At 45.4% G+C, this 14,433-nt stretch overlaps 1 protein-coding gene across 1 annotated transcript in view; it reads right to left on the bottom strand.

The window, feature by feature from the left end:
* XXYLT1 (xyloside xylosyltransferase 1) overlaps positions 1 to 8,743 on the bottom strand; it is a 180,395-nt gene extending 171,652 nt beyond the window's left edge. The window contains exon 1 of the mRNA XM_005675095.3: positions 8,141 to 8,743. Coding sequence (XP_005675152.2) covers positions 8,141 to 8,644 — 504 coding nt within the window. The 5' untranslated portion in view covers positions 8,645 to 8,743. The remainder of the gene's footprint in view (positions 1 to 8,140) is intronic.

The following is a 14,433-nucleotide window of genomic DNA, read 5'->3' as shown; positions in this document are numbered from 1 at the left end:
GCCTGCCCCAATGCTTGGTGATTCTGTAAGGCTCTGCAAAGCGATGATGGCAGCAAGCACAGTCTTTATTCAGACTGAATGTTTATTTGGGGAATCTGGGCAAGGGGATGATACAGATTGTGCCCCTCAATGGCTCCCTGTCTTGTCCTGCCTCCTACTCCCCAAAGCACATGTCACAGTCCAGCCCCACTTCTTAGTGTGGGAGCTCAAGTAAAGCACCGATGTCTCAGCCTTAGAGGTTCCTTCACCAGTCACAGTGATGCTCAGGTGAAACATTTGTGCAAGCACTTTCATAAGCTCTAAAGTGCTGAACAAATATTGTTACAATTCTCCTAATCAAGTATTCATACTACTAACATCACCTCACTGATTTTAGGCATAGCGTTACTAAAGTGAAAGTCACTCAGTCGTGTCCAACTCTTTGCAACTCCATGGAGTATACAGCCCATGGAATTCTCCAGGCCAGAATACTGGAGTGGGTAGCCTTTCCTGTCTCCAGGGGATCTTCCCAAACCAGTGATCTAACCGAGGTCTCCCACATTGTGGGAGGATTCTTTACCAGCTGATCCCAAAGGAAAACCCAAGAAGTTACTAAACACATCAGAAATTTCCAAACCTTGTCCTTCGGTAAAGAGTGTTTCCAGAGATGTTATAACATCTTTCAGGATGTGCAGGAAGAGTCAAGATACCTAGTATTTCTTGTAAAATGTATCTTGGTAAATATGTAAACAAAGTGAAATGAAGTCGCTCAGTCTTGTCCAACTCTTTGCAACTCCATGGACTATAGCCTACCAGGCTCCTCCGTCCATGGAATTTTCCAGGCAAGAGTACTGGAGTGGGTTGCCATTGTCTTCTCCAGGGGATCTTTCCGACCCAGGGATCGAACCCAGGTCTCCCACACTGCAGGCAGACACTTTTACCATCTGAGCCACGTGGGAAGCAGCCTAAGTAAGCAAAAGCGAAAGCAAAAGTTGCTCAGTCGTATCGGACTCTTTGCGACCCCATGGACTGTAGAGTCCATGGAATTCTCTAGGCCAGAATACTGTAGTGAGTAGCCTTCCCCTACTCCAGGGGATCTTCCCAACCCAGGGATCAAACCCAGGTCTACTCACATTGCAGGCAGACTCTTTACCAGCTGAGCCACCAGGGAAGCCCAAGAATACTGGAGTGGGTAGCCTATCCCTTCTCCAGCGGATCTTCCCGACCCAGGAATCAAACCAGGATGTCCTGCATTGCAGGCAGATTCTTTACCAACTGAGCTATCAGGGAAGCCCTTAAATACATAAGAAAAATCCCAAACATATTTATCTGGCTGTCCTTATCAATGTGTAATCATCTCATCTTTAGTCATTAGGGAAATGCAAATCAGAACCACAATGTGATGCTACCTCACACCCAGTAAGATGGCAATAATCAAGACAGACAACAAGTGCTGGTGAGCATGTGGAGAAATTGGAACCCTAATACACAGCTGATGGAAATATAAAATAATAATACAATACACTACTCTGGAAAAGTCTGGCAGCTCCTCACAGTTACCATATGACCAAGCCCTCCACACCCAGGTATATACCCAAGAGATCTGAAAACATATCCACACAAAAATTTGTAAATGAGTATTCACAGCAATTTATTCATAATAGCCAAAACGTAGAAACTCAAATGTCCATTAACTAATGAATGAATAAGTAAAAATGTGGTATAGCCATACAACAGAATATTATTCAACAATAAAAAGGTATGAAGTACTGACACACAGACAACATGAACCTTAAAAACATCACGCTAAGTGAAAGAAGTCAGAAGTAAAGGTCTGTTTATACGAAATGTTCAGAACAAGCCAATTTATAGAAAGCAGGTTCATGGATGCCAGGGCTGAGAGGAAAGGGGGAAGGGAGAATGAGTGCTGATGGGTACAGCTTCTTTTCTGGGGTGATGAAATGCTCTGGAATTAGTGATCGTAACTGAACAAGTTGGTGAATGTGTTAAAAACCACTGTGTATTTTTTAATATTAAGCTATCTACAAAGCCGCTAATAAGATGTATTTTTTTCTACTTTATTTTACAATACTGTATTGGTTTTGCCATACATCAACATGAATCCGCCACGGGTGTACACGTGTTCCCAATCCTGAACCCCCCTCCCACCTCCCTCCTCCTACCATCTCTCTGGGTCATCCCAGTGCACTAGCCCCAAGCATCCTGTATCCTGCATCAAACCTAGACTGGCGATTCGTTTCTTACATGATATTATACATGTTTCAATGCCATTCTCCCAAATCATCCCGCCCTCTCCCCCTCCCACAGAGTCCAAAAGTCTGTTCTACACATAAGATGTATTTCTGATTCCAATGACATCATGGTAGAACTGCATGTCAATGATCTGTGACAGTGTCACAGGAAGGGAGATCTCAAATTTTTCAAGTTTTGTTGAATTGTATATTTTAAAGGGTGAATTTCATGGGACATGAATTATATCTCAAGCTTTTTGAATTGCAAGAAAATGTAATCATCGGTCTTTCAAAAATGACCTATTGGAACAGAAAACAGTCAAGTGATTATGAAGAATGACTGTTACCCTAAGCTGGAACATTTCATTCATGCACTGAAGCCCCCACAGTATTTCCAAGCAACCAGTGCACGCTGTGCCCAGTCGCTTTAGTCGCGTCCTACTCTTTGTGACCCCATGGACTGTAGCCCCCTGGGCTCCTGTGTCCATTCCCAGCAGGAATACTGGAGGGGATTGCCATGCTCTCCTCCAGGGGATCTCCCTGATCCAGGGATCAAACCTGAGTTTCCTGCATTTCAGGCAGGTTCTTTACCACTGAGCCACCAGGGAAGCCCAGCTCATGCAGGTATCAGGTATACACGACGATCGCTGGTCTTAGTTATGGATGGACTTTACCTTAAAACTTTAAAACATATCTGTGAAGTTATCCAGAGTGCATGATACAATAATACTATACAAAGTTCTTCCCTACAGATCCATGACTAAAGTTTCCCAAGAGAATGTTCCCATTGGTACATTACTACAGTTATATCATGAATGTATTATAATTTAAGGGTTCCACTGCATTCGGTAAATTCTCTAAATTTTAGAGTATAAAATGTCATCTAGTCTTTTCAAAGAGCATCTCACTTCAGGACACACTTCTTTGATCACTTCTTTCCCAGATGGTCATAACTTAGTCAAGAGTTTTCTTCTGATCAAGGTTCCTGCTGCCATGACAGGCGGGGGAATCTGCATTGCAACGTCACCTGTTTGTCATTAGCTTCACTGAGAAGCCAGCATCAAGGTTTTTCCCCTCAGGCTTCTTTAGAAGAAGAGCCTCAACTAGCCTCAACATAGTTAGAGCCTCAACTATGAGCTGGGACTCTTTCAAAGCAACTCACAGTTTTCTTTTTGCAATAAAAGAAACTGCAAATTCAAAAAAGATGTGCAAAGAGATTTAACTTTTGTCTCGTTACCCCAAGTCCTCAGCACGCTCCTCTTGGAATCTAGTGGTCACTTTTAAGTGTAGAAAGCACAAGGCCTCCTTCCAGTTCCTAACTTGTCATCTGGAGATGGAGCAACCCAGCCTCGTGCTCTGAGATAGCTGAAGTTTGATGTACCAAGGGCAGCACACCAAGAACCCTTCTATGATTTCTCAGGTTTAATCAATACAGCTATCAATCAGTCGACTATAAAGTATTTCTGAGAGCCTAGAATGTGCCAGGAGCTGTGCCAAGAATGGAACAGTGATGGAGGAAGAGAGAACACCATCCACTATTTCATGCCATCTGTGCCCAGCAGACCAGCACTCCCCACCTCCTGCCGCTCCCCAGCCCGCCCTTCCCCACCTGACACATTACTGCCTCCCTTAGGGAAGGAGGAGAAACTGCAGTGAGAGGCAGGTCTGTCTGGTTCTCTTCCCCTCTGGGATTAGCCTTGAAGGGTCTGCCCCTCCCTGCAGGGCGGCCAGCTGCTGTCCAAAGCAGCCTGTCCCTCCAGAAGTCTGTCTGGCCTGTGTTCCAGATCTGGGAGGCACGTGCCCCTGTGTCTGTCACTCCCAACTCAGGCCAGAAACAGGGGTGGCATTTACAGGGTGGCATTTACAGACCAAGAGGGTAGTAATGCCCTGCCCTTGTGGGCATGGTGCTCTAGTAGGGAGGGGTGGAATGCAAACTAGGAAACAGGGTCGTGACTTTTTCAAACTTGTTTCTTGATGTTCAAAGAGCTCTTCCTCTCGCTTCCTTCAGCCCTTGCTCAGACGTTAACAGTATCTGTGAGGCCTTCCCTGTCCACCGGTACAAAACGGCCCACAACTCCCCACCCCGACACACGGACACTCCCTGTGTCCTCATCCACCTTGACTTTTCTCTACATGATCATGATCTGACTCACTCTGTGAGGACTTCTGTTCATTTGTTTGAGCCAAACTCCTCCACACCCCTACAGCCCTGGGATGTAAGCTCCACGAGGGCAGGGGCCTGGCTCTGTTCCTGCTGGCCACCGGCACCTAGAATAGTGCCTGGAGCAGGATAAGCACTCAACAACATCTGTTGAATGAATGAACAAATGAGTGTGTGCAACCAACAAGGTGACGGGAAAGGTAATGAAGGCTAATAAGGGGGCAGCTGCTTCAGAAAAGGGGTTCAGAGATGGCCTTTCTGAGAAGCAATCATGCTGTGTGCCTGAGTGTCCCCACAGCACTGGGAAAGTCGCCCTGGGCCTCCGCAGGGGGCTGGCCACCCCAGAAAGGGGGGAGGCGATGGCTGCAGGGCCCGCCAGTGCTGAGTTCCCAGAAGTCGGCAGAGTAGAAGTGTTGTGAGACCAGACACACAACAACGGACACAGCAGCACAGGGCTGCCTGCAGCACACGAGGTGGCATTTAATCCTCACCTCTCCGAGGGAAGTAGGGGCTAAATCTTCATTTGAGAGGAGGCCTGGGAGGCCCTGAGAAGCAAAGAGGGGCCACCCACGTCACCCAAACAGTCACTGGCCACCTGCGGTTTAAACGCAGTGCTGTCTCCCTCCCTCGGGACTATCTCGTGCCCAGTCCAGCAGGTTCAGCAATGGGACAGGCTATACGTGGGTGATGCTAAGCACCATGGGTACCTGGTGTCAGGGGCTGTACCTGCCCTGTCTGTGTTCCCTACAGTTGTGACTTCAGGGTCTGACACACAGCAGATGCTCAGTCATTCAGGGGACTTAAGCATACATGGTGGGCTCCTGAGGGCCAGGCAGAGATGACCGTGGTCACACACAGAAAACAGATGCACACAAAAAATAAAATAAAATAAAAGGAATAAAAGCAATTTAGCTGAAAATGATAAACCCTTATCTGAACACAGCCATCAAGTTGGAAGCCCCCAGACTCTCCTTCTTCGTGCCGTGGTAGGGTGGTATCATCCCCTTCAGGTCATCTGCAGCTGCCTCGGGTCTTGAGTGATGGCTCTGGCTGTCAGAACCAGGGCCAGCAGAGGGAAAGAGTTGGAGCATGAAACACAAACTCCAAGGAGTGAACCCGGCCCTGAGCCTGGACCTGCCCTAGACCTGTATTTACAGTGCCCACTATGTTCCAGGCACAGGCACCAGAGATAAGAAGGCACGCAGTCCACCGCGCCAGCCAGGTACATGAGGAAGACGTGCCTCTCGAATGGAGGCTGCCTGGATGGCTCCAACAAGGAGATGGTATCTGAAGATGGGCGAGACTTAGCGATGCACAGAGAAAGTGTATCCTGGTGGTGGAAAAAAAGAAGCAGAGGCATGTAGGCTGGAAAAGTTGGATATATGACAGGACACTGTGGCTGGAGCTCAGGAAGGGGACAGCAGAGTCCTAGTAACGGGGCAGAGGCCCAGGGTGTGACCTCTGACTCATAAAGGGAAACAATGATGATGTTGGTCTACAAGGTGGTGTCTGGAGCGCCAGCCAAGTCTGCACGCCCTGAGAGCCAAAGGGAGGCAGGGTCACCCGCAGTCACCCAGCTCTATCCAGACTGGCCCTATGATCAAAGGCTCTTGCTTTTCTCCCTTGAACTAGCAAAGAATTTCTCAAACACTGGAGTCCTAAGGAACACCTGGAACAGGCTGCCAGGCCCTTCCTCCCAAGACTGCAATTAGGGAAATCAGGATGGGCCCCAGGCTGAAAGAACCTCAGCTCAGACAGTGGACCCCAAGGCCCCTGCAGCCACAAGCTCCAGGACCTGGATTCTTGGCCTCCTGTACCATGGAATCCAGACCAGGTGCCTCGCTATGACTGGTGGGTGTTCCCAAAGGGTTCATTTGTTCTGGGCAGGGCATACACTGGATGCTATGGCAGAAAGCTGGAACAGAAAGCTGTGGAGGGCTGGGCACAGACTGTCCCCAATGTCTAGGGGCATTCCTGGGGGAGGGTAAAAACTACGTAAACAGTGGTCAAGGGCCCAGGAAGAAAGGAAGCTACACTCTGGGCAGAGAGTAGAGCTTGTGTAAAGGCACATTCAGTACAGTTAGTAGAGGAAGGACAAGGAGGTCAGCTGAAGAGCCCGGCCCCACAATAGACAGCCCTGCCAAGAAATGAGGACTTGATCCTGTAGACAACAACAACAAAAAAGGGAGTTCCCTGGAGGTCCAGTGGTTAAGACTGAACTTCCGCTTCAAGGGACACAGGTCGGGGAACTCAGATCCCACAGGCTGTGCAGTGTGGCCAAAAACAAACACCAACAGGCCCCTGAACCCTGCAGGAGGCCAGCACTGGCTCCCCTTAGTCACTCAACCAGCACAAACACATGGTACACTACTCTAATCTTACCACCCCTCCCCCTACCACCAGTCTCCATCCTTTAAGATCAGCTACTAAGAACCCACCTGCCAATGCAGGAGACATGAGACACGGGTTCAATCCCTGGGTGGGGAAGATCCCCTGGAGGAGGGCATGGCAACCCACTCCAGTATTCTTGCCTGGGGAATCCCACTGGACAGAGGACTCTGGTGGGCTACAGTCCATTGGGTCACATAGAGCCGGACATGACTGGAGTGATTTAGTGCACACTATTTCTATCCCAAAATCACACATTAGATCCCCTCTGGGCAACGATTAGGTCAAAAGGAGACATGTAACTTAACTGAGGCCAATAACACTAAGCTTGGACTGCAAGGAGATCCAACCAGTCAATCCTAAAGGAAATCAACCCTGAATATTCATTGGAAGGACTGATATTGAAGCTGAAATACTCGAATACTTTGGCCACCTGATGCAAAGAACCAACTCATTGGAAAAGACCCTAATGCTGGGAAAGATTGAAGGCGGGAGGAGAAGGGGATGACAGGGGATGAGATGGTTGGATGGCATCACCGACCAGATGGACATGAGTTTGAGTAAGCTCCAGGAGTTGGTGATGGACAGGGGGGCCTGGTGTGCTGCAGTCCATGGGGTCGCAAAGAGTCGGTCACGACACGACTGAGTGACTGAGCTGACTGAATGAAGAACACAATCTCTCCCAAGCAGAGCCAGGCGGTCCAGCCTGGAACAAGATGACTATCTCTGCTCTGCCCTCTCCAGATCTTATATCCTTACCTCTTGGAGCACTTTCTTGCTGGGAGGAACCCGCTGCTTCTCTAAATGGGTTCATGACCCTGAAGAGAAGGGAAGGAGGAGGCACACTGAGGAGATGAAATGGTTCACATGGGCTGGGTTTGGGCTGGACCAGTTTCAACTGAAATCCTTAGAGCTATGAGAAATGTCACTGTAATTTGAACAACTCAAGCGGCCTAAGACCTTGTCCAGCAGACACTGCACCTTCAAGTGACCTGCTCCATCCTCAAAAGTCAAACACTGAAAAGAATAAAAAGAGGGGCAGACTTAAAGGCACTGACTGCTGAAATCAACCACGCCAGGAAAGAGCGGGCATGCTGATTCTCCAGGGGGCCGCAGTTAAAGGGAAGCTAGGATCAACGAAGTCAGCTAATAGAGGCTCCGAGACACGCCCCCCGGACCATGCCTGCAGCGTGCTGTGAACGCACAATTCAGGTAGGGTACGGATTAAGGGGTTAAGCTTCTGCTGGCACTGGCAATGGGCATCGCAACTAAGACACCTCCCTCCTGACCCCTGGATCCAGGCCAGGCCCCACAATGACCGAGTCACCTACCCGGAGCCTCTAGCTGGGGCCCCGCTCACCTTGCATTTGAAGCCGGCGGCGGGCGGCAGCAGCTCCCGCAGCAAAACCTTGGCCACCTCGCGGCTGGCCTCCTCGCTTACGAAGTGCAGGTTAAGCACCTCGTGCGCCTCGAACTTCGCGAGGCGCAGCAGGGAGCGGAGGGCGACGCGGGCCTTGGCCTGCAGCGCGGCATTGTGTTCGGCCTTGGTGAACATCATCAGCAGGTGGTAGTCCACCGGCCCGGCCCCGCCGCCCTCCAGGCTCTTGGCCTTAGCGCCCGGGGCCGGCGCCAAGGATGCCCGCGCCAGCTCCAGCGCCGGCGGCGAGGGCGCAGCAGGGGCCCCGGCGCGGGCCTCCTTCAGCCTCTTGGTGGCGCTGGAGAAGGTCTCCCGGCCCGAGCCCAGGTAGTAGAAAGCACAGACCGCCAGCGCCGCGGCCAGCAGCAGCGCGCAGTAGTGGGAGCGCACAGCGCCCAGACGCGCCATGGCCCGAGCGCACGGGGGCCCGCCTCGGAGGAGACCCATGCGCCGCCGGCCCGCGAACAGATCAGCCGGCGAGTTGCGGCAGAGACCAGTATCCCGGCAGCAAGTTAGCAGCCCCGGCAGCTGGCGGCAGCCATGGCGGGGGCGGAGCCGAGCTGCCAATCTGCGGGCGCTGATACGCGGAGAGGCGGTGCCAGGCTGCCTGGCAGCCACTGGGTCCTAAGCTCAGAAGGATTACAGCGGGGTCGGGCGGTGAGCCTGCGGGAGTCCCTCCAGCGTGTTCGACACAGGCGGTGAGGACTTGGCCACACAAGCCAGCAGGCTGTGCGGTCTGTGGAAAATGGCCCTCGTTAAGCGCACAGCCCCAGGCGCTAGAAACCGAAGCTAAGCCTTCGGAAGCAAAAAGACTAAACTGGACGCACAAAAAATGTTCTCTATCTTTTCCCTCCTAATTTCTTGAAGGCTTTCTGTCCTCTCCCTGACTCCTTTCACACCTTGGCGACTAGGGCTGAAGAATTTAAACTAGCAACTCCTTTCCCATTCTCGGTGAAGTAGGATTGACACCCGAGGTATGAATCACTTGCTCACCTCACCTGGCATCTCTGAGGCCGACCAGAGGCAACCTATGGGATGTAGCCACCAGGGGGGCCACCTACCACAAACTTTGGGTGGTTGAGAGCTCCCCAGGAAGCTTGTGGTTTTTTTTTTTTTAACTGACTTCAACACTTTAAAAGAGACTTACTGTATACCCGGTGTTTTTGCAAAATTAACTGAGGCGTAACTGAGGTCACTTGCTCAGGTCACACGGTGTCAGGCTTGACAGTGAAGCAGACACTTCCACAGCAGAAGAGGGTGCCTATATTCTGCCAACACTAAAATCTAAGAAAACTTTCAGTTCTCTCTCCTATCCACAGAACAGTGGTTGTCAAAATTTTATTGGTACTAGCAGCACTAGGGAGCTTGATAAAACACAAAGCCTCAGGCCCTATTACCTTCAACGAGCCTGGGCCTTGATGGTGATTCTTCTGCAAGCCAAAGTTTGAAAAGCAGTGCCCTGGATTTTCACACAGTCAACCTCTCCTGCTTCAGACCTTGGCTTGGGTGTCCCTGCCTCAAAGAGTGGTCTCTAAACACCAGCCCTTGCAGTGTCCAGATGAGGCATCATCCTCAAGGATACCATAAGGGCCACCTAAGAACTACCCATTCCCATCTTTCTCTGCTGCAAGAAGGCAAGACTTCAAGAGAGCAGGCAGTGTGTCTTTCTTTAACCATAATATCTCCAGTAACTGATGGTGCTTGACTCAGTGAATGAGCATCAGAAATATACCCACCCATTGTAAACCATCGTTTTCATAACAGAATAAGGGAAAATGTACTCAAATATTTAGCCACAAGGGTAATGCAGAGCTAGGTTTATGATGACAAGGTATTAAAATCAAATGTTCATCAGTAAAGTGACACTAAAGACGCTGTTGGGAATTCTCTGGTGACCCAGTGGCTAAGAGTCCGCCCGCCAGTGCAGGGGACACGCTTTCAATCCCTGGCCCAGAAGGATCCCATACACCACATGACAGGTAAGCCCGTGCACCACTACTGAGCCAGCACTCCAGACCCCACAAGCCACAGCTACTGAATCCAAGTGCCTGCAGCTCGGGCTCTGCAACAAGAGAAGCCACCACAACGAGAAGCCCACTCGCCCACAGCCACAGAAACCCTACACACAGCAATGAAAACCCAGTGCAGCCAAAAATAGGTAATTTTTTTTTAATTTTTAGAAAACAAAGGTGCTGTTGGTGCTGTAGTCAACAAACTGTAATTGGAAATTTTTTAAAGTGACAAATGGAGGAAGAACCTATAGATTTACAGACTCAACAGATACATTAGCCAATTGCAATGAATGGAACTTACATAAATTCTGATTTGAAAAATCTTTTTTTAAAGAACACAAGATACCGAGGAATTTGAATATTGACTACATAGTTTCATAGTTTAAGAAAGGTGATATAATTTTTTAAGAACAGTCCTTTTCCCCCAACTGTTTTATATTGAAATATATAGTTGATTAACAATGTTGTGTCAAGTCCAGGTGTACAGCAAAGTGATTCAATTATACACATACATGTATCTATTCTTTTTTAAAGTCTTTTCCCATTTAGGTTGTTACATAATATTGAGCAGAGTTTTCTGTATTGGACAGTAGGTCCTTGTTGTATACATGTCAACCCCAAACTCCTTATTCTCCCCTCCCCAATCCTTCCTATCTAGTAACAGTAAGTTCATTCTCTAAGTCTGCTTCTGTTTTACAAATAAGTTCAGTTCTCTAAGTCTGCTTCTGTTTTGTAGATAAGTTCATTTGTATCATTTTTAAGGTTCTGCATAAAAGCAATATACATATTTAGAGAGACATACTCAACAATTTGATGAAATGTCTGGCACCTGTCTTTAAAAAATAGGGAAGAGGAAAAATGGGTACAAGTATAGATAAAACAATGTAAGTCATGAACCAATAGCTACTAAAGTTATTCTCTCTACTTTTGAGTGTTTTAAAATTTCAATAAAAAGATTTTTTAAAATCCTCCCCAAAGTGATGCAGATTAAAGGCTTAGAAACTTGTCCCTCATTTATTAAATGAAAGCAGGTGACAAAACAGTTTGATCCCACTGTATATAAATACACACATCCAAAGGTCTAGAAGGGTATACACCATGGAAGTAATAGCGTCCCCCACACTTAATACTATCCAACAGAACTTCCTAGGGTGAATATATTCTATAATCTGCCCTGCTCAAAACAGTAGTCACTGGACACAAAGCTAGCGGCTCTGAAGTGTGGCAATTCAACACATGAACTCAACACTTAATTCTAATTTTAATTAAATTTCAGTAGACACATGTGGCTAGGAGGTACCATACTAAACATCACAGGCAAATGATGGAATTAGGATGGAATTCTTTTTGCTTATCACTAACCTTTCCTACAATGAAAAAAGCACTGTTTTGTAATAAAGGAAAGTAGGCTGTTTTCATTTAAAACATTTACTATCGGTTTGCATCTCCCGGTCAAATAACTATTATGAAACTGAAGTGAAGTGGAATAAAGTAAATTACATAGAATAGTTTTAGTGTCTGCTTTCACTTAACTTTTAAAGGAAAAGCAAAAGCAGGCAATTCACTTCCAAGTCTGTTCTTTTAAGCCTCTATTCCTTCAATCTCGATTCATGCAAAAACATGTTTTTGTTTGTTTACTAAAAGGACTGAGTGTAAATGTGTTGCCTAGATTAGAAACTTCAACAGATATCTCAATCATAATGGCAAAAAAATTAGAGCTACAGCATAAAAATGCCTTTTGTGGCTTTTAGCTAATGAACTGGGAGCCACACAGCTCTGTGGCAGGCAGAAGAAAATATTTTAAAAATCAAAACGGATTTCATGGTTGAAGCAATCAGCAAATAGGATCAATATGGACCAATTTGACAGGGTAAGAAAGGAATACAAAACTGAAAATACGAAAAGCGTGACAGTTAACAGGTATATCTGCAGTTGTAGTTCACGATAAAGTAGAAGTCTGAACATAAAAGAACTATGCCAGAGGTGAGATTTTTATTGACTTCACATAGTTTCTTGGCATACAAAGAATTTAATCAGGCAAATATTTACAATTCTTACATAATGTACATCTTAGAATAACTATAAAGATAACGTACTTTGTTCCATTTACAAGTGACATCCTACAGTAAAACTACATTCATGAATTAGATACAAATAAGTCCTCTACATGCTAGTAAAAATTAAATGGATTGTTGGTTATACATTCTTTAAAATCTATCTTTTCACAGGTAGCAGGAAATATTACATGTAATAAGTCTCTATGACTGGAATGATCCAGAAATATCATGAAGCACAAGTAAACACATATAGGAAAGTAGCTCATTTCTGAAAGTTAACCTTTAGCCTAGGTGTAAAATAAATGGTGCCAATATTCTTTATAATGTAGGGAGCTTTCCCTATTTAAAATGAATATCCAAAAGGTTGGGAAATGTGCTGAGGAAAAATAAGAAAACCTAGTACATAAGACAGTGAAAAGAGCAATGTACAAAAAAGTTTATTTCATCAAATCTTGCTTTCCTCCCATTATCTCATTTTAGTAGATAAATTTATATAAACAGAAAAGGATGCCCACAACATTGTATTTATAGATGTCAAGATTTGGCCAAATCCATGCCCCTTTTAGCTGTCTTTGTTTAGAAGAATCAAGGAATTGGTAAGCATATGGTGGATTAAAATTACCTTTACAACATTTTGCTGTTGTCAATGTTTGTTATTGCAAAAATATAAAATTCCCTACAATTTGATGTGTTCAAACCTTAATCTATTTCTTCAAAGTAATTTTATATCCAGTAATTTTATATCCAGAATATTTAGAGTCTTTTTTTTTTAAATCAAAACACAAGGAAAGCTGGCAGTTGTTATCAGACTTTGCTGATTTATAATGATTTCAAATCATTTTCATGACATGAGTGCCTCTGACTACTAGTCAGACAGGGGTTCTGGTGTCAGCTATGCCACCAACCAGCAAACCAGAGCCCAGCTCTGTGAAGCAAGAGCAGCAGCCCACGGTCAAAGAAGAGACAATGCTGGTGACCTCAGAAGCCCTGCCGTGGGAACCCTGCAAGACAGACTGATGGCAAGGCACACTGGGAGGGGCTGCAGGAACAGCACAGGAAAGACTGCTGTCACAGTTTCACCTTGTTTCATCCGACGCATTTCATTTGTGAGGCACTCTGACTTCAAAGAGTAAATAATTACTAGTCAGTGCTCTTTCCACTATATCATGTAGGTCTGAAATCATTTTAGAAAGACAATTTATAAAAACATAGCATTTTTCCAGCTCATGTTCACAGTCAAAAGTGCTATCAAACAGAAAAGTTAATTAAACAATAGAAGACTGATAAGGGAATGTCTTATTCAAAACGGATAGTAAATTTAGTCTTAAATACAATTGTTTCTTGTGATCACACTTCACGTGTAAAATTATATTTTTAAAATACTGCTTAACACATCACAAATTTAAGTTGTCCAGACTGTAAAAGTATGTGTTTTGTCAAAATGCACTCATGAAGAACCAAAGTAATATTTCAAATAAAATATATATGTTTTACAAAGTAAACACTAAAGTTGATTAAAATATATAATGAACACCAGTATAAATTAGGCAAACACTGTAATGTAGTGAATCCCTGGAAATCTCTGAATTTCTAAGAATTGTACCAAAGGTAATTTTTTAAAACCTTAGAAATCTTAAACATGTTAAGTGTTACCATGAAAAATTACAAATAACTACATAATTACCTTTAGTTCTAACATGAAACTGCACTGTATAAATTCCTCACAGTACAGCTACTCTTATTTTGAGACTATTTTAAATCAAACTTTTAAGCTAATGAGCTAATAATGATTAATGGAATAATAAGGGATCCGAAACTAAATACCAGCAAATCACTTAGGCAAAGAAGACAAAGGACAATCACATTAATTTTTGAAGCCCAAGATTATAACTAACACTGTTTACACTGTAATTGATCATACTGTACTGAATAATTCACAGCATAATAAAACTCAGATTTGTTACATACTATAGAAAAGCTATTAGTTGACACATCTAAATTCACCTTGGTTAAAAGCCAACCTACTCTGTAACTACTTGTAACCATTAATTTGCTTTAAAACTTTGCTGTTACTACTGCATAATTTCTAACAAATTTAATCCAAATTGGGTTTTGGCATATTCAAGAAACCAAGCCATAGAAATGTATTTTTCAATGTACAAGCTCC

Source organism: Capra hircus, chromosome 1, assembly GCF_001704415.2.
Source record: "Capra hircus breed San Clemente chromosome 1, ASM170441v1, whole genome shotgun sequence".
Lineage (NCBI taxonomy): Eukaryota > Metazoa > Chordata > Mammalia > Artiodactyla > Bovidae > Capra > Capra hircus.
This window is presented reverse-complemented; position numbering and strand designations above follow the sequence as displayed.